General features: G+C 43.0%; 1 protein-coding gene across 2 annotated transcripts; it reads right to left on the reverse strand.

The window, feature by feature from the left end:
- Positions 1-366: 366 nt before the first annotated feature.
- On the reverse strand, positions 367-16672 carry prkcg (protein kinase C, gamma). 2 transcript variants are annotated; one of them, XM_044033186.1, is made up of 17 exons: positions 16320-16672; positions 15111-15447; positions 11913-11944; positions 11709-11791; positions 10675-10786; positions 10092-10220; positions 9824-9980; positions 8851-9052; positions 8272-8469; positions 5916-6089; positions 5534-5625; positions 4995-5057; positions 4717-4855; positions 2721-2801; positions 2469-2576; positions 2054-2194; positions 367-1368 (listed from the first exon to the last, which is right to left on the reverse strand). In XM_044033186.1, exons 2-17 carry the CDS (start codon positions 15350-15352, stop codon positions 1207-1209), a joined length of 2115 nt encoding a protein of 704 aa, XP_043889121.1. In that variant the 5' UTR covers positions 15353-15447; positions 16320-16672; the 3' UTR covers positions 367-1206. The 2 variants fall into 2 exon arrangements, with proteins under 2 accessions (XP_043889121.1, XP_043889122.1); XM_044033187.1 differs by having other exon boundaries at positions 15111-15357; positions 16320-16671.
- Positions 16673-21062: the final 4390 nt, after the last annotated feature.

Raw genomic sequence — 21062 nt, forward strand, 5'->3', positions numbered from 1 at the left:
ATTGACAAGGTCTGATATAAGAGTTTGTAGAGGAATAATTGGAATAAACATGAGGTCAAATTAATTTGTGAAAAAAAAAAGATATGATGCAAGGCAAACTGAGGACTTCCTCCTGGTGATAACAGAGTGTCTCAGTGGGACATGTGAGGTCACTGGTGTGACGTTAATCTGGGAGGTTGAGCCGGGCCAAAGAAACCTGGCTGAGCGCTTTCACACGAGACGCCTGTCCCATAAAAAAAGAAATGGCTCAGCTTACATCATAGTCAAAGAGTCAGCGATCTCTCTCACACACACACACACACACACACACACAGTCAAACGCTTCTGATGTCAAACTCATTTGAATGTTCAGAAGTGGAGAAAATCTCTTAAGAAACACTTTTATTAATGACTTAACTGAAATGGGAAGTATTGAATAATTGACTTGACGTGTTTTGCCTGCGTCCAGGAGGTGCAGCTACATTTCATTCTTATGAGAAAACAAGACAATTCTAACAAAACCAAAATGGAAAAAGGTTTGAAAATAAATGTTCTATCTCTCTAGAAGAATCAACCCTATGGATAAATGTAAAGAGTGCATGCATACAGGTGAAGTGTGTAGTCATCCTACAGTCATACTACACTAGTCTCAAAGCTGCACTGCGTAACGTTGCTGATGTTGTCGCTGCCTCTCTTTGTTCTTCGTGAACAGAAAGGATGTAACGTTGTTTGTATCCCGTGTTATTCTCTGAAAAATGACGGCGACTGTGTGTATACAGCGGCAGCTAAGGGGGGAAGGTGGGGACAGGAAGCACTCGTCCTGTCCAACCGCTGGACGAGCAGGAGGATTCACGTGTGACGCGGGATTCAAACGCCGCTGTACTGAGGAAAACAAAGAGAGTCGCGGCGAGCCGCTTAATCAGCACTGTGTGAACTCACTGACCATCGATTTTGAATCCAACAGACATCTGTTTATATTTCAACGTCACGCACTACAGACTTCAATCAACTGCAGGGTTTTCTTAAAGAAAAATGGATCTCTAGAATACTGGCATTTGCAAAATACAGATTACTAAGAGGATATACACACATCAAAGAGAGAGGATATATATTATATAAAGGTGCCTTGGCATTTTCATGTAAACGTCAGAATTTGATGATGACAAGTGTCTAATGGTGGCTTACAGAGCAGTTTAGGGTTCTTGGGAACGTGTGTGAGAGCTAATTTCAAACAGCAGTGAGTGGCGAGGGGGCAAAGTCTGGGTTGAGGAAGGAGAATCCCTGGAAGTCCTCCTGGTTGATGGCTGCTAGAACATCCGGGTCCGAGGGAGTGAGAGCTGACGGAGCTGCTGTGAAGAACTGGTCAAAGTTTTCACCTTTTCTTCCACCCTGATGGAGAAAAAGAGGAGCAAGGTCAACACTAAGATAAATGACGCTTAAATACGTGTAATTAAAATGATGGAATCATAATAAGTTCCCCTCTCTTTCTCTCTATGGAACTCTCTACTACACCTCCAGTAGGCAGGAAGCTGCTCACATCCTCGTTCCTTCTTCTTAACAGGGTCTGACTGTCATTCAGCTGCATGATATGGATCTCATTTAGCTAATGGGCCTGACCTCCGGCCCTGGAGCATATACTGCGCTCAATCAAAGCATCACCTCACCACTGGCCACAAGGGCCACAGACTGGTGTGAGGCAGACTAATGATGACACACATTTGCATATGGGAGGAGAAGGAAGGACCTCAAGGTCAGAGTTGTCTGTCTGTCGTGGCTGGACTGTCTGTGCAGGAGCACTCAGAGCACATCTTTAGAAAGACGACAGAGGAGATGAGGGGTGAGGGGAGGGGTGAGGGGGGGTGCTGGCTGTGAGGAGAAGAAGAAGGGATGAACTGGACAACTTCAAATGCAGCGGGTGAGAGGAGAAATGCAAGGAAATGAGGGAAATGTGTAATGAGAGAGGAAGAAAGTAGAAACTTAAATTCCCTAAACGTGATCTCAAAGAAAGAAAGAAAGAAAGAAAGAAAGAAAGAGGAGGGGTCTGAAGAGAATGTAGTTCATCTGTTACACTGACAGTTCTGGGTTTGAAGGGCGGCGGCATCTCCAGTCTCTCCAGACGATCCCAGTCAATCCAGCGGAAGAACGGATGTTCCCTAATCTCTCTCTCTGCGTCCTCTGCTCCTCCCAGACGCTTTGCTGGGTTCTTTGTCAGGAGCTAAAGACAAGGAGGCTGCATTTATTCTTGTGAATCAAATGGGTTTAATACTGTATTTTATTTATTTAGTCTTGATCCTGAATGTGTGGGAATTCTGGAGAACTTTAAACACACACTTTTCTTAGATATCTCACTAGAGAATTTGATTAAATGTTGAATTTAATATGTATTATTAACATCATAATTGATATCATTATACACATGTATTTATCTTACAATAATGTGCAGAAATCAACCGCACATGTGAGTAAGAAGATAATGAACAATGACTTACCCCCTTGCAGATGGCAACAGCCTCACGAGAGAGACTTTTTGGGTATGAGACGCTCTGCTCCATGATGGACTGAAACAGCTCCTCTTCATCAATACCATCAAATGGTGGCTGGAGGGAAGAAAAAAAGTTAAAAGCAGCTGTGAAGATAGATAGCAAAAGGAATAAAAGAAGTGAATTTTGTTTATTTGGAAAGTCTGGAGTCTCTCATGTCTGTTCACAACATTCTATTGTTAGGATTAATCTGCCTGTTACCTGTCCTGCCAGCATTTCATACAACAGCACTCCGTAAGACCACCAGTCCACTGCTTTATTGTAGGGCTGATATGCCACAATCTGGAAAAAACAGGGCGAAGAGGAGATAAAGGAGAAGACTGGCAGTGCAGATCAATTCAAAAAGAGAGTAAAAAGGAGACAGGGAGCGAAGGCAGAGGCGTGCAGTCGGCTGCTCAGGTGATAAACAGCGGGAGTGGAAAGCAGAGAAAGAAAGAGAATGGAATTACATCCAATGGAGGGTTCTGTACATGTATGAATGAGCTGAGTAATAATCAACACATCGCTTTGGATTTATGTGTATGTGTGTGTGTGTGCGCGTGTGTGTGTGCGTGTGTGTGTGTGCAACACCCCCTGAGGAAATATTTTGTATCTCTTCCAAAATGGCAACTGCAGGAGAATCAATGGGTGTTTATATAAGAGAGTCAATACCCAGGGGTTCCATAGATCCATAATGAGGTTACAATATCAAAGACGTACGCAACAGTCACAGCCTCTCTTTTTCTCTCTGCCGTCTGTCTGTCTGTCTGTCTGTCTGTCTACTACAAGTCCACAGATCAAACCCACAAACCCTCACACATTCTCTGAGCTCATTTGATCATGATCACACACACACACACACACATATGCTGGTTCTGCATGCTTTGTGTGGACACTCACAGACATAATGCATTCCCTATCCCCTTACCTTAACCATAACCATCACAACTCAATGCCCAGTCCTAACCCTGAGCTAATTCTAACCCTAGAACCAGGTCTTCATCCTCAGAAAGCCAGTTCAAGTTGTGTGGACCAGCCAAAATGTCCTCACAAAGATAGGTCTGCTTGGCAATCGGTCCAAACAGCATATTCAAGACGTGTTCACACACACGCACACACACACACACACACACACACACACACACACACACACACACGCAGACACACACAGACATCTTTCAGATGATTTGTAACATTAACATTAAACAACATACAGATCATTTACATATCACAGGGTGTCGAGCAAAAAGCGCCTCCATTATTTATGGCCTTTCAGATGAAACGATATGTTCACTGACATTGATTACATCGTTTTGAGGCCTATTTGAGTTAAGTCGTTTATCTCGCTCACAGAGGAGCATAGAGGCACGCGAGGTAGATTCTCCTTTCAATATCAAACATGTTTTTAAATAATAGCGTGGGCCCTTTGCACAGCTTTGCACAGCAGCCATTTTGACAGGTCACAGAATGGATTTAAATAATAATAAATAAAATGACTGATGGCTGAGTTCCATTCGGCTTTCTCAGTGTGATTGTTCATGGTCACAGTTCACACACATGGTCTGAGCAGAACCTGGGCTTTTCCTGACAGAGAAGCTGGTTTACTCTTTGAAACATGAGGGCTCAAGATCACATCACATATAAAATACCGTTTTAAAGACTACAAAACAAATTACAAACATAGCTATGGGTAGCATATTCAGTCCCTGTCAGAAAACCCTCTTGAATGATAGACAATTTTGTATGAAAGGCACTTGATTTAATTATAAAATATGGGAAACATCATCATAAATCTTTGTTTACATGGAGCACTCTGGGCTGTATACCCCATTAGGGTTCCACACATTGGACAAGTGACCTCTCGAAGGCCTGTATGAAAATGATATTCATACTTAAGTGTGCATAAGGACATCTAACATGGTCGTAAGTAAGTAAATGTAAGTTAGAGTTTTCATTTGCAGTAAGACAGAAGCGCAACACCAGTAATGGAGGATCTCTGGAGGACAGCACTCCACTGCTAACTGAATCATAGGAAGTTAATTATTCAAAATCGCTGACAAGGTCAGAGAGGACAACAGGGATGAAGCGAGCCGCAGCAAAGCAACTTACGATCTCACATCGCTGCAAAAACAGGTCAAGCAAACAAAGAGGGGTGAAACAAGAGGAAATGAAGAAGAGGGATTGTTGGAGCGTGAACTGAGGGCAGGTGTGATCGTACCTCAGGGGCGATGTAGTCAGGTGTACCACAGAAGGTGCGAGTGGTGTCGTCCTCAAAGACGCCCTCCCTGCACATCCCAAAGTCTGCTATCTTTATATGGCCCTCGCTGTCGAGCAGCACATTATCCAGCTTTAGATCCCTGAGAGAGAAATAGATTGATCACGCAGGTATGAATCATGCTGATAGATAACACCTTTACAACAGTCCTTAGCTCCAAAAGACATGATGCATCTGTGTCTGCAGAGCAGTGACAGCATCAAACCAGGCCACTTCTTTACCTGTAGATGATGCCTTTGTTGTGGAGGAAGAACAGGCCGACCGCTACTTCTGCTGCATAAAAACTGGGAAAAGAGGAGAGGGGGGAGCACTTACTACAGGTCGCTTTACTTTTTTTGAGCTAATTCAAAAGAGGATAATGACAAGAGAGGAGGAGCAGGGGGAATGGAGCTGGAGAGAGTGATGAAAGGGACAGTAACCACAGAGATGAAAGACAAGAACACGAAGAAAGAGAGCTGGAAATGAGCATCAAGGTAAGAATTAGGTTTAGGTGATTGATCAAAGATTATTGATTAGATGTACAGCCAGGAGGAGGGACAATGTAGATGAAAAGATAAAATAAGTGGGAGGAGGAAGTCGGTGGAAAGAGACGAGGGCTGGTGCTGGAGCTGATGAGTTTTTATGAATCACTGAGAATAATGAACAAAGCCAAGATAAGATGAGTGCGTATATAAAGGAACAAAGAATTAAAGAAAAAAAAAAAAAGGCAGGAAATGAGATGGTGTAGATATGGACTGTGATTAAAGGTGAAACTACATACGCTGCATGAGGCTCTTTGAACTTGCCAACTATCTGAATGTGAAACATCAGGTCTCCTCCATTGACATATTCCATCACATAATATAGTCGGTCCTGCAGAAACCACACACACACACACGTGCACGCTCTTTATACTTAATAACCTTTTGTCCAAATTAAAAAGCAATCTAGTAAAACCTCTCCACAAAGACTAAGTACCTTGTTAAAGAAAGCAAGCTAATTATTTCATTTTATTAAATGGAAATTATCAGCCAACCTGGACTAAAACAACTCCTGGGAGGATGACACAGACCAAATGTCAGACATTTTTATGTTCAGTTTAATGAAGCTTTTGTGTGTTAATATGATGCTGACCCGGTGTACACACACACACACACACACACCTCGGTCTGGAAGGCACAGTAGAGCGATGTGAGGAAATGAGGGCGTGAGGAGAGCGCCAGGACCCTCCTCTCCACCAGGGCGCTCTCTGTGTCTTCGTCCTGGAAGAGAACATCTTTCTTCAACACTTTCACTGCAAAGAGACGCTCGCTGCCTCGCTCCTCCGCCAGCAACACCTGCAAAACAAAGAAGGAGCGGAAAAATTTCTCCTGCCATCTATAAATAAACAAAAACTGTCAGCCACGAGGAACGGAAACTGCATTTGCTAAAAACCAACATTTACTTTCTCAAATATTATGACACAGTTATTGTAGAATCATTCCAAGGTTAGGTTTTATTCGTTGTTTATTTCTCAATCTGTGCAAATTTTACATTTCCTGTACTGTAAAGCTTTCTAGGTCAGTGTGTTATGAAATAAAAAAGGTTCTGTGGTTGGGAGAATTAGCAATTCAATTTAATTCAATTCAATTCAATTCAATTCAATTCAATTAAAATCAATTCAATTAAAATCAATTCAATTCAATTCAATTCAATTCAATTCAATTCAATTCAATTCAATTAAAATCGATTAAATTCAATTAAAATCGATTAAATTAAATTTAAATCGATTCAATTCAATTCAATTCAATTCAGTATTGCATTAACATTAGTTTTTAATGTTATTTGTGAATTTAAAGCCATGTTTACAGCTGATTGATTATGAAAAATCCTGAGGGTTAAGTTAAAGGTGCATGTTAACTTAAGTGAAAAGAGCTGTGAGGCCTTTATTTAATCAGAAAATAAATAAATGTTGAGCGCTTATTTCTCTGCTCCTGTGAAATTGCCAGTGTGTTGCTCTGTTGGCTAATGATGCGATAATGTTTCACACTGAGAGCCACACGACCTCAGTTTTAGTGTGAAAGATATGGCCAAGAGCACTGGAAAGCGCTGACTGCAGCGCTGTTTAAAAATGTCTGGCCAAAGTGCAGTTTGTGTGTCGTAATGGTCACTGGCTGCTGAATACAAAGGTTCTCATTTCACTTTCAAACTGTGGTGAACAGCACAGAAAATTACACAGCTTCATTTTCCAGAAATCAATGAGGTGCTCGTAAAGACGAATGTGTGGACTTTGTACTTTGTGTGTGAGCATGAATGTGTGTGTGTGTGTGTGTGTGAGAGAGAGAGACAGAGAGAGAGAGGGGGAGAGTGAGTGTGTGTGTGTGTGTGTGTGAGTGTATACAGGGCTATTGATGAACTGCCACTCACTGAGAGAAATCCTGCCACCCTCTTCCCTTCCCTTCAGGTTTCAAACCAACTCACATAAACATTGGACTCAAACATCCAAGACACAGGACGTCACTCATTATTTCACTCATGGTCACATGAAACCTCACGTCTCATCAAACAAAAACAAAAACAAAAACAAATTTACATAGAAATGAAGCTCTAGTTCAAGGATGATCACACTGTTGCAGGCTTTTAACACAGTTCTAATAATTCCTGGGTTCATCTCTTCCTAAATGTTTCATATGTAAGAATTAATTAATGAATTAATGCTGAGACTGCAGATTGCTGAAAGGACGTCACCACCAGTAAGGTGCACCAAGTTTGAGTAACAGAGCCATTCTTCTTTGCACAGTTTGGCTGGTTTGTCCATTGTCGTTGTTCAACTGGTCGTTGATTCTCAACCATGTAATATATTCAAAATCAACAGTAATAATAGTTTACGGTTATTCGCTGGACTTGAGCTGCTTATGTTTCATTGACATACACTCTTCCTCTTGATATCCTGTTTCCCTTGAGTCATTTAGTCACTTCCTACAGTACAGTAATGCATGTCTCTGTCTTCCTGTCTCCTTCTCACGTTCCCTCACTCTGTAGCCCCAGGGTCTGTCTTTCCTTTCTTTTTCTCTCGCTCACATCTTACATAAGTCAAGTCTATTTCTCCAGGCCTCTATAGACTCTCCACTGACAGTTATGAAACAGCACAAGGGGATTTCAGAGGAGGAGGAAGGACTCAAAACTCCACTCTCTTCATTAAGGCTCATCTACAGGGGAATTAAAGAGAAAATGAGGAGCAAAGACTCCCTTGAAATGAGAACCTCCAGGAGGACTGCGTGCCAGTGCAGCATGTAGAAAGGCTGCTGACAGCACAAAGAAGCCAAGGGTTAAATTAATAATTTGGCAGAAGAGGGAGACACTGAGCACGTTAGTGAGACAGGGAGACTCGTGACAGGAGCTGCTGTCGGAAATGCCAATTGAAGGTCAAGTCCATTGATAAATTAAACTATTTAATGCCAAGAACAATCTCTGTGTTTTCAGCATGGCTGACCTCTTTCATATCACTTACAGCAGTTTGATTGAAGTCACATTTCTTACCTTGCCAAAGCTGCCTTTGCCCAGCACCATGAGGAAGTTGAAGTCATGGATGCCCACTTTGACCTTGCTGGGGCCTGGGGCGTGGACAGGTGGACAGGGCGAGACCGGGGTCGGGGACAGGATAGTGGGGAAAGGTTCACACAGAGGGGCAGGCATCGCTTGAGGCAGAGAGGCTGCTGTCGCATCTGGCTGAGGCTCCTATAGAGAACCGGTCATAAAGGAAGGGTTAAGAAATGAGTGACTGTGACACATCGAGCATAACAGATTTAGATCACGCTCAGTCAGAACAATCCTGCACCCTGGTGGAGACACCATGAAAGACAGAAAGGTGGAGACTCAGTGTAATTTATTATCCAATTACTTATCTTTAACATCGGGCATAAATCGTCCGCGTCTTTTCTTCTCACATAGTTTAAGACATTTCAAGATCCTGAACCAGTGTGAGTGGTGGCAGCTGTTGATTATTAGACGTGGGTAATTATAAGCGGATAAAGACGATGATGTGAATGATGATGAGCTTAATTCCTGTCTCTGGTGAATTTGGGTATAAATATCTCGTCGTTGTGTTCAACACAATACCTGCAGGTCTGGGTCTGGCACAGGGATGTTGTAGTACTCTCCCTCATCTTGTGCCAGGAGTTTGAACCAGCCGCTGATGGGACGCCTGAAGATCTCGCTCACTCCGAACGACAGCGCTCCCATGAAATCGTTCCTGGACGTGCGGTCCCAGTCCCACACCTCCACAGACAGTCGTCTGTCCCACTGGTGGCCACGCACTGAGCTGGAGATGAGCACGACGACAGACGACAGTGGAGAGGGTTCGCAGCAGGAAATGACTTGACTCACAATGTATGACATTTACCACTGAAGATTTGTGTGTAACTTTTGATGTTGATGCTGATGTTAGTGTTCTACCTCTGTTTGAGTGAGCGGTAACATTATATGCTGCATCCTACATCTGAACAGGCAATACTATCAGACCTGACAGAGGGAGTGTCTGTGTGTATACAGCAGAAGCACAGCGGCGGGCGGAGGGAAGAATTCTTTTTTTGGTCAGCAGAATTCACTTCTCAAACTTTGTGTGGGCGCTTTTCTGTGTTTTTAATCATACTGTGAATTGTTTGCAGCTTTACTTGCCTCCGTCTCGCTTGACATAAACCCAATCACTTCCTGTGTGCGGTGCTAAAATGTCGCTGGGCCCAGCAGATCTAAATACTGCGATGCTGAAAGCCAGAGTGAGAGAGTTGGTTGAAGTTGTTTAATCAATGGTTTGAATCTAATGGACATTCCTTCACGTTCAAAAGTTAGGCACTGCAGTTTAAACTCGACTCAATTTATTATATGCTACGACAATAAATGAGAAAATTGATGATGATGACGATGAGGAAAAATATAGGCGTGGTAATTGTTTGTGTTCTGCTCTAATATTCCACCCACGTTTGGGGTCATTTTAAACTCAGCATTATCAGTTTCTGGGATTTCTGTTTTATTATATTCAAAGCACATTTGGTCCCAGACTTTTGACCTTGGATCAAAGCTCACAGTGACTCACAAAGTGAAACTCTCATTCCAGACAGGATTGAGTGTGGAGCGAATGGTCTTTGTCTTCTGTTTGCTGTGGCTCTTTGGGTCTGGGATCAGTTTCAGTTTAACATACGGGTCTGATAAGCCGTTTGGATCCATGGGCATCAGATTACGAGCCTCCCGCACTGAAGAAAAATAAGAGTAATAGGAAAAATAGAAAGAGAAAACCTTTATCATATATATATATATATATATGTAATCCTGCTTTTGAAATGAGGTACAATAGAAGCTCCCACCTGTGACAAAGACGTCCTCGCTCTCTCCTCTAACAGTCAGGTGGATTCTTCCTCTCTTCTCTGTGTGGTCCTGGCCGCAGAGACTGGGGACACTGGTCTCACACCGTCGATGGACGTTCATGTCACAACCTCATCACATGGATTCACACAAAACACACAAATGTACAGTAAAACAAGTTCAATGTTGAAAAGTTATTCACGCAGAAAAGAAAGAGTTGGTTTACATCAATAATGACACTCCCCCTCCTGGCACTTCAAAATAAATCACTGGGACTGTGCGTTGGGAAGAAAATTAGTCAAACGCTGTCCGACTTTAACTAAATTTGCTTTCAATGAAAAAGTACGAATGTAAAAGAGCTTGTGGTTTTCAAGGGTAATGTATCAGCAGTGGCTGCCACCCTCCTCATCTAAATCATGGCCGGAAATAAATAAACACAAACATAAATAAACATAAGGAAGTCTTTTAAAGAGTCATTTTGTCAGGGTGTACTGCTTTTTCACGTCAGAATAGAGGTGAGTCTGATTTGTTAACATTATAAATGTTATTATATTATATTATGCTTTTATATGAGGTGAAACTCACAGGCACATTTCATGCCCTGGTGTATAAGGCCATACAGCAGCGAGCCGCAGTGGTCACAGAAGGTCGGACTGGAGTAGGTTTGCACCTTAAACTTGTGTCGACTCTTCAGGTCCTGAAATACCACAAAAACAAAGTGCCTTTACACACACACACACACACTGACCAAAGAAGAGACTGTGAACACACATACACACACACTGACCAAAGAAGAGACTGTGAACACACATGCCACACACACACACACACACTGACCAAAGAAGAGACTGTGAACACACATACACACAGGCATGCAACGCAGAGTATGATTAGTAGAGAAATGAGGAGTCGGGTATTCGTGGACGAGCCAATTAGATTGCTCCACTGGGAGAAAGGGCATATAAATAAGGGCGCATCTAGGCTGTGTGTGTGTGTATATACTGTGTGTGTGTGTGTGTGTATACTGTGCAAAGAGGGATTAATCATTTTTAACTCCCTTTAGCTCATCAGGACCCCCTCCCTGCTCCCACTACCTCCCAAAGTGTTTTAGTTCCTCTGAGCCGCTATTTAAAAACAGTCACCCTGACTCCCATCTTTGTCTGTGGGTGTGTGTGTGTGTGTATAAGAGAGAGAGAGAGAGAGAGAGAGAGAGAGAGAGAGAGAGAAAGACATGTTCCCTTTGACCTATTTTCTGAGGTGGTTTATTTGGCTGTTAGAAAAGACAAATCTCCCTGAAATCCTCAAAATGTCACAGAAGACAGAGCCTGAGTCCGAGTCCCCCACCTCTAATTCTCCTTCTTATCAGTCCCTCCCTCTCTCCACCTGTATCATTCCAAGTCGCTGTATCTCAAAGGCCTTGTGGGATGACATGACGTGATTACAGCCATCACGGAGTGTTGGAGATGATGTATGGGGCAGACGGATGAGTCACGCACTCGTGTTACTGGCAACAAGTGAATCGTTAAATGTGACGATGGCCGAGTGGGTCTTCACTAAAATGCAAAACAAGACGCTCCGATATAAAGTGTTGTGATGGACATGCTGACAGAGCAGCTCACATCTGGCCTGGGCGCCGTCACAGAACCTGGACAAGTGAAGGTCACAAACTCGTGACATCGTTTGTGGACCACAAAACTGCACACTGAAAGAAAACAGAAAAGGGAGCAAAGCAGCCTCAGAAATGAATCTGTCACACTGCAAAAACTAAATCTGTTAAGATTAAATACAACAAAAAGAGACAATAACACCAGGCTTATCTCTACCTTGACACTGGAATCCCTGTTTGCCAATGCCCCTGGATGAGAAAAACACATGTATTAAGAAACCAAAAAACAAAACAACAATCTTCTCTTCTACTACTACTTCACAATAAGGTGAACTATTTCCCTTCCGAGACACGGCCTGGAGAGTTTCGATAATGCTGCCGCGACGGAGATAGTGCTGTTGCATTATTCCACACTGTATTAAGACCTAAAGACACGCACGCACAACACAAACAACACAAGCTGTGACTAACAACGTGATGATATCATGTGTGAAGTTCGGGTTTTCCAGAGTCCCATTGCTGACGAGGTTAATCAGAGCAGATTAAATGATTCTCTGACACACACACACACACACACACACACACACACACACACTGAGTTCTTCTGTTTCTAGGACTGCGGTGTTGGCTACTTTCCAGTGTCTCCTTAGAGCTTTTAATTGAATAATTAAAGCCATTGATTGTCTAAAGAGTCCACTCAGCAGCACGAATGCTGTGAATCAAGTTTTGATTAGGAGGTTTAGAAAGACACAAGAAGAAGACACCGCAGTGACGTCCTCCACAATCACACAGGAGAGGCCCGGAGGGTCACAGGACACTGACCACAAGTGCTGATCTGCAATCAGGTCACAGTCTGCTTGTGTAATAATGAAGAAGAGGGGTTGCTGAGCGTAATCTGATCTTTGATCAGCATTCAACACAAGTCTCTCGTCTGCAGCAGAGAGCGTATGAGGCGGCTTCTGAGTTTTGACCAGCAGAGGGCATTAGAGAGCAAGGGGAAAAGTGACGCTTGCTGGTTGGCTGAAAATCACACAGACTTTGATGGAACTGCATTTTAAATGTGACGGAGCTTTGAAAATCCTCTCCAATTAAACATAGCCAGTTTATCCTCAATTTAAAATTTCATTTGCCGGCTGCAAATGGAAGTTTTGCTTTGGTGTTTTCAACACAGCTCACATGCATTTCAACAACATCCAGGTTGTCAACAGAGTCAGAGTTACTGAACACACATACACGTTGTCGGCGGATATTTAACATTGATAATGTTTTTACAGTCCGTCGCCGTCACCCTGTCACCCGTCTCTCTGCTGCTGCTCAAAGCAGACACTACTCTCACTTTTGCTGACATGCATAAATGAACCCAATAGCTTGCATGTTTATAACATTAAAACAGACCGTGTGACAGTTATGTACACATATGGGTTTGTGCATGAACACAATAACAGCACATAGCAGTTTTAAGTCCCTGTTGGACATGTTTTACGTAAAGCTTTTTAATGAAAGGATGACCTTGTCTTATGAAAGACCTTGTTATAACAGGGGACAGTTTGACATGTCACAGTAGGAGCATCATAGGTGTGAATAGTTAAGGTAATGATGACAGGGTAACCCTTCTCAGTCACACACAATGACTCTCTTGGCTTATTTGGACACTTGAATGAAACTATCAAAAATGACATGAGTAAAACCGAAAGGATACGTGAAATGAAAATATCTGCAGTAAAAAGGCCCCATGGATCTGTCCTCATCACTTCATCACTTTAACATGTTATTCAGTGACTTTCACTGATAACACCAGTGTTTTTACACACATTACCTTTAAAAGCAGCAGTTTACTGAGTCCAAATGTGACACTTCTTCCCTTAACTGTTACTGATAAAATCATTCAAGGCTCACCCAATTATCTTTAATTGGTACGACTTAATAAATACGATATTTGCCTTTAAAAATTACCGCAATCATTTCATAGTCTTTAATTAATCTATCCGTCCCTGCAGGGGCTTAATCACCCAGGTTGAGGGCTGCTGCTCTGACATCCTGTGTGAAGTAAACGAGTTTTCACCCAGAACCAAATGCCACAACCACAGCCAAGACGGCAGCCACATGGAGAAATGTCCTGAAAGCTACCCAGAGGCTGCTGGCACATGCACCGCCCTTCATCCAACATACACACCCACCATATGTCTCTCCACACACACACACACACACACACACACACACAGAAAGAGAGTCACTGCAAGGACTCTACTGCAGAACAAGTTAACTGTATGGTTCTCTGTATATGAGGCACTTGAGGATAAATGTGCCAGCAAGTACTTAAGTGCAACTTTGACAAATTGGCTCTTTACTTGACTACAGTATTTGTACAGTTCCAGCATTGGGTTGTGGCTCAGGTTCACGCTGCATGCCTCACAGCCATTTCACCATTTTATTTATGTGTAAATCATTTTCAGACTCGGAATTACAAGATAAACATTTCATTAGCGTCCCCCAAAAAAAACCACGCACCTCGGCAGCGTCGTCTTCACATTTATGATGGTGCATTTTCTTTTTATACAAATCAGTTTAATGGAGTGTAATCAGGATCCTGAAGAAATTAAACGTAAGATGTCTTGATTTAATATGAAATGGGCTGGGACTAACATTTTGGGTCCACCAAAACTGTACGTCATTCATTTCTCAAACACGCAGACAATAACATTTGAATTTTGAATGAGACCTCTGCATAGCTACAACTATAAAATGATAAGTTTGATTTATAGGGAACTATTAAGGTGCATGTGTGTCCTTTATCTAGTAAGTTGTGTCTGTCACAACTTACAAATAGCAAGTTTAATAAAACTTTAGCTAATATTCGAATACATATTTAACAGTTATTTGAAGAAGCTTAATTACAAAACTGAAAATTGAAAATTGAAAATCTTAATTAACCCGTTTAGTTTTATGACCTCTTGTGGCCCATATGCAGTACTTTGATGGCCCAGCAGGGGTCTGTGGCCCACAGTTTGTGAATTCCTGCGTTAGACTTGTAACAGATACATTACAGATCTTAAGAAGTGGCTGCTATGAATGGGAGGAGGAGGAGGAGGAGGAGTCTCAGCCTTTGTTGCATTTATTTGGATTCTTGCTCTGAATATTTCCTAACATATGTCCTAATTATGATCATCTGCCCACTGCATGTGTGAGCACACGTCAGTTCCTGCTGCTGTGTTGTGTGTGGGCCGCAGTGTGGAGGTGAGGTTATGTGATCCGTTCAGGTCAGTGTACAGTTGGATGGAGTGTAGGCTGTTTAAAAGACGTCCAGGGAGAGTCAGAGTCAGGTAGAGTAGTGGGATGTCTGAGGAGGCGGCACGTGAACATGTTGCTTCCTGTGTAAATGTGCAGCTGTGTGTGTGTGTGTGTGTGTGTGTGTTACCAGATGAAGTCAGTGCAGTGGCTGCAGAAGGTGGGCTGTTTGAAGAAGCGGGCGGTGAACTGATGGTCTTTCACCTCGACAATCCTCTTGTGTTTGAGCGCTCCCTTCCTCTGAAACACCGGCACCCTGGGTGGAGGGGAGAGGGGCGAGGGCAAAGGGGAGGAACCGGTGGAGTTTGCTGATGTAGGGGAGGCAAGTGTCAATGGGGAGAGAGACGGGGAAGGGGAGACCGGGGTGGACATATTGCCTGGAGGATAGAGTCAAGAGTCAATGGAGGCGAGGATGGAAGGTAGGAAGGAAGCAAATAGAGATGAGGTATGGAATACAAGTAATAGACCTTGGACATAGGAGATGGAGGATGGGAGGAAGCAAAGACAGGGAGGAGGAGGGATGGAAAGTGTAATAGGTCATGGTGAAGACAGCAGTTGTATTAATGGCACATGGGAAGTAGGGTAGGGAGCAGTGGCGGAGAGAAAGATCGAGAAAGAGAAGAAGATGGAGTGAGCACACAGGGATAGTAACAGGTATGAGAGGGGAGGAGGAAATAAAGGGTGTGATGAAGGAGAGAGGAAGGTTAATCTACATACACAAATCTCTGCACACAAAGATTCCAAGATGTCAAATGAGTGTCCCACATACAGTCTTGTCCACATCGCCCTCTTTTTGTTTTCCTTATCTCCATCACTCCATCATGATCAGTATATGATTGCCACCTCATTCCTACACCCCTCCTTTCACCAGGTGAACAACAGTCACCACCTGTTCCAGCCCCTCTAACCTCTCCCAGCTTCCTGTCTGTCCACTAGAACTCAGTCCCATTTTGTGAAGAAAAGTTTGGACGCGTACATCCATATGTGGAGATGTGCTGGAAAACGTGCAAAATGACAAATATTAGCTGGAGTGTGGTGCAAGAGTTGCATGCCACTAAATGATAAATGAAACAACAACAGAGATGTAATGAATAAATAAAATAAAAAAGCCGAAAGCAAAAGAAGGAGAAGGAAAAAAAGAAAAACCCTGCTGGAAAGAAATGATGAAATGATGGTGTCTCAGAAATGAAGCAGGAGCAAATCAATCAAAAGGGTGAAAGAGAAGAATAGTGAGGGAAATGGAACAGTGCTTAAAAATTAGTAATGAAACATGAAGAAAAAAAATGTTTAAAAAAGTGCACCGACCCACACATAGAGAAAATGTAGCAACGACAAATACCTGAGTTTGTGTTGATTTAAGAAGAAAGACTTCACTGAAGAACAGCTATGTTCTCTCTCCCTTCTTTGCTTTGCCTGGCTCACTTCAAAGGGAATGCTAAGGTGTCACACACACAAAAAAAGAGAAGAAAAATGGATAAAAAGGACAGAAAAAAAGAGGTAGCGCTGTGGCAAATTGAGAAGAATCAGCTCCCCAAAAAAATAAAACAAAAAATAAATAAAAAAAGAAGAGGAGAACGCAACAAGCACTTAGACAAACTCAAGCTTTCTAGGAACCAAAGATAGAAGTGTGAGGTGGTATATATCCTTTAACCCAAAGGCAGGGTGAGGAGGAGGACAACATAGAGACGTGGTATTCTCTTTCTAAGATTGATTCTGTATTTACTAAGAGGACAAGAAACAGAGGGAGGGAGAGAGAGAGAGAGAGAGAGAGATGGAGGGGAATAGGCGGCTATTCATTTTGAAATCTGGGTTACTTCTCTCAGAGGAGAGGGTGAGGGAGGCAGTGGAAGGAGGACAGATGAGACAGAAGCTGCCATTTTGCCACTACCAATAGCCTACAGTAACAACCAAGTAACAAGCAAGCACCAACTGTCTTTCCCTTCTTCTCCAGCCAGGGGGGAAAGAGAGGAGGATGGAGAATCTAGTGTGGAAGAAAAGACCAAGCTTCACTGGCGGAGAGTCCAAGAAATGGCTCTGAAATGTGAAAATGAAACGAAGTGAAAAGAAGAAGTGGAGTTTGCAGCAGATCCAGGCGACTGAAGCCTCCGCAGGCCTGTGGAAACGTACATTTGTTAATCTATTCTGCAACAGTGCAGAGACAGGTTGTTCACTTCGTTTAAGATTTGTTCTGAGATCAGGGCAAGTGGTGGCATGATAACACGTCTCCACTGTGTACTGAAACCAGGTCAGTCAGCGCAGTCTGCTGGGAAGAGACATTCTGAAGAGAGAGAGAGAGAGAGAGAGGGGCTGTTTGTCCAGCTCCTGCTGCCTATGTACCACCAAGGTCACACACACACACACACACATGCACTACCTAGAACTACGTGACATATTTGAGGATGTTGTATTGATTTACATCTATTCACATGGACCACAAACCAAGACTTAAAGGCACAGTTCAACATTCTACTACACCACTCTATGTCTAAGGCTCTGGTATACTTCCGCGCGATAGGTGGAGTATACGTTAAGGCGAGGTGGTGCTGGACCCGAGAGCAGTAGGCAGTTTAGCATTTAATTAAAGAATGTGCTAACAGATGAGATGAACAATGCAGGAACCGGAGGCGAAGAGGTAGGCGTCAATGCAGCGTGCACGCAGGAGGAAGTTCTGAGCACAGGAGTTAACGAAAGAAGAGCATAAGCAAATAAGTAGCACAAGAGAACTGAGGTATCTTCTGGAGAGCCGCGACGTTTACCACAGACAGGTCTGTAACAATCTGGCGACGAGAGGCTGGAGAACCAGGAAATATGTAGAGACTTGATGAGTAGATTGGGACCAGGTGTGCTGAAAGAAAGGAGGAGACGAAGGTGGGGCGTGACAGTGTAAGCCCCGCCCACCAAGCAGAAAAACCATTTAGACAACGTTAAGACGTAGTCGCCAATGATAGTCATCAGAGCCTCGATCTGGCAACCGGACGGTCAGAGGCAGCTGTGACATGGTTCTCTTCTTCTTTGGTAGGAATGCATCCTATTCCCTAAATCCAGACTTGTACCGCCAACCGGACCCTGACCCGGGTCCATACAATGTGCAGAAGTATACTAGGGTCTTTTCACCTAACAGCATCACCACCCTGGTCACCACAAATGCATACACACACACACACACACCAGCTACTGCAACCTCACACGCTTCTCCAAAAACTAAACATTGGTCCAGAATGCAGCTGCCATCCACGACGTAGCGCCATCATACCTCGCCAATCCTCCCGCTACATCGTTCTCACCACACCTTCTGCCTGTTTAACCTGTTTTAAGCTGTTAGTCTGACTCAAAACCCACATTTTTAGACTGGTATATACATTATGACCATGTGGTATTTGATCTATGCTGTTTTCCTTGTTTTATTGTTGAATTTAGAAGGTGACCTTGAGGGTCATAAAAGGCATCAGATAACTAAAATGTATTCTTATGTTATTATAGTTTTTTTAATATTACTGCATTGCAAATATATAGCTAACAACGGGTTAGCGTAGCATAAAGCACAAAGGCAAAGATCCCCGCTGAATATTATTACGGCCTTGTCGAGTCTCTGTCACAGTGTGGAAAAAGACAACTGAAGAATTGTGTCTATTTACTGCGTCCATCACTATAATGATGACGCATTAAGTCATGGAACAATAAAAACCAAGTGATATGTTTTATAGGGCTTTTTATTGTAGCATCCACAGGCCATCAAATCAAGCACTAACAGTCACTTATGGTGTTTGAGCAGAGCAGAAATGAATGAAGTGTTTCTCACGTGTACCAGGTGCTTCCGAGGATTAGAATTATTAATCTTTTATGTGGAGAAATTCTGCATATCGTCCTTGACCCTGAGGAGGACGTTATAATGTTTGCTTTTTAAAGAGAAAAGGAAACTTTCGAGCCATTCTGAGTGGGCTAACGCAGACTGATTCAGCACAATAAGGTGGAGGGAAGTCTGCAAGTTCATTTAAATTCTGGTAATAATTGTAATTGTATAATTGTATTACTTAGTGCAAACAGTCACATGACGAGTTACTGTGCATAACTTGTTTTTTTGATGATGTTATTATTCTGCTTTTTCAGTTCGGTCTCCGTGAACGATGTAACATTATTTGTATGCTGCGTCCTTCATCTGAAAACAAGGTCAGTCAAGAGTTTAGCCAGTAAAACAGCTCAACAACCAGGTTAGTCACGTCTGAAACTACTAGTGGGTGCTACTTTGTCTTTTCCACTCGCTTTACTAGCACAATGTTGCTGTCGCCTCAGTCTGTGTTGACATAAATGTCGCCAGGTGACACGACGTACACAAACTACTCCTATTTTGCCTATCATGTGGCGCTGATAGGCTTATTCAGCATTATGTGAACTCATTTCACAATGCTTTGACAGACATTTGTTTAAAAGGTTTTAACACATCACTCCAAACACAGCCCAAACTGGTAACAAGATCTGCTTCCTCATCCCTCACACATACGCACATTAAACCTTGTTTGTTTACTCTTTGCAAATGACAACTAAGTCCTCATGCTGAGTTAAACAAAATACCACTCCAGCTACATCATTAGTGTCTTGAACGTCTTCTCGTCTAACCCCCAGAAAGAAAGCAAATGCTGAATGTAAGTGTTTGTTCTCGAACTTGTATGACGAGTTGGTTCACACAGCTATCCTTCCATTCCTGTGGACCAAACCTTAACCACCATTTCCCTGTGAGGATTAATAAAGAATTCCATGATCCCTGACAAGGTTAGTGTTTTGCCAGAACAGGTCCTAAAGAGGTAACAAATACAAACACACACACACTTAATCACACTCCGTGTGTGCTCTTGCTCTACGTACGATGCGAGGAGGAGAAAGCAGCAGGCAGGAGCAGAGATGCAGGCAGGGGACAAAGGGGTGGATTGGAGTGGGACGGAGAGACTAAGAGAGGGAGCGAAGGGTTGAAGGTCTAATTAATGGAAATGTAGGTTATTAGTCTCCTGATGAGGACACGGGCAGAGAATTAATTAACAATTATAATTAGCAAGATTGTTAGAGAGCAAAATGGTGTCAGCCTACAAGATAAGCAGGAGCTGCACAAGTGTGTGTATGTGTTTGACGGAAGCTGTCGTCACAATGTGTGTGCGTGTGTGTGTGTTTTTTTAAGGAAAAAAAAAGCAGTGTGAACCTACCTGACAATGATATATGTCATTTCAGCATTAGTCATGCAGAACCGGCGGCTGATTGGAAAAGATAGGGGGCTTTCCCTCACACAAACCCTCACCAGACCTTTTCTTGACAGACTTTCTATTAGTCTTCATTTTATGGCCCATAAGACTCACACTCCTCACTGGTCTTATCTTGGATGAGTCATGTTCTTGTTCTGTTGTCATGAATAAATGAAGATGTCCTTGCATTCAAGAGAGACATGGCGAGAGAGGGGCCGTGCAGAGAGAACATGCACGGCGCTGCAATGGGTGCATTGAAAAACAAAGCACATAAAAGGCTCACCATGCTCGCCCTCTGAGCTGCGTGATGAGTAAGCACTTGTGGTTTCGTTTGCATGCCTATCAGAGCGTGCGTTACAGTGTTTGATCCTGGGTAACCAGTCAGTGATACATGAAGGCGATAAATCATGACGCACACACACAACATTTATGAAAAACCTGATTATGATTATGGATGATTAATCGGGGGAGGGGGGTGGATGGTAAAAGGAAATGTACAAATACAATTTGACAAGAGAAACATGAGGATTAATCATTAAAGATGACGTCCCACTAACCATAACCTGTCTCTTGATCATCACCGTTACACAGACCTGAAAGCTGCTGCTCCCATTCCTAATCACTCCTCCCCAACTCATCCTCTCATCCATGGCTTAATGAAACAGAAAATCCACCTGTGATGGAATCTTTTTTGGGGAGCGATCAACATTTCACAATTACACGCATCCATTATCGTCTAACAAGTGCTTACTTGCGTCGAGCACTTGCTTCAACCCGGCTACAGCGGGCTGGTGAGTTGACTGCGTGGCTTTCTCCTCCAATGATATTAAGGTAAATTGACCTGCCTAACTGTT

This window comes from Solea senegalensis, linkage group LG9 (genome assembly GCF_019176455.1).
Source record: "Solea senegalensis isolate Sse05_10M linkage group LG9, IFAPA_SoseM_1, whole genome shotgun sequence".
Lineage (NCBI taxonomy): Eukaryota > Metazoa > Chordata > Actinopteri > Pleuronectiformes > Soleidae > Solea > Solea senegalensis.

What these genes read in the sequence shown, in the direction of transcription:
- prkcg (XM_044033186.1), bottom strand. Translation starts at nt 15,352, where the DNA reads ATGTCCACCCCGGTCTCCCCTTCCCCGTCTCTCTCCCCATTGACACTT. An exon ending in TGACGGCGCCCAGGCCAGAT is followed by an intron (nt 10,787 to 11,708) that starts GTGAGCTGCTCT and finishes GTGGTATTTCAG; the next exon opens with GACCTGAAGAGTCGACACAA. An exon ending in TGGAATGAGAGTTTCACTTT is followed by an intron (nt 9,053 to 9,823) that starts GTGAGTCACTGT and finishes GCTCATCTCCAG; the next exon opens with CTCAGTGCGTGGCCACCAGT.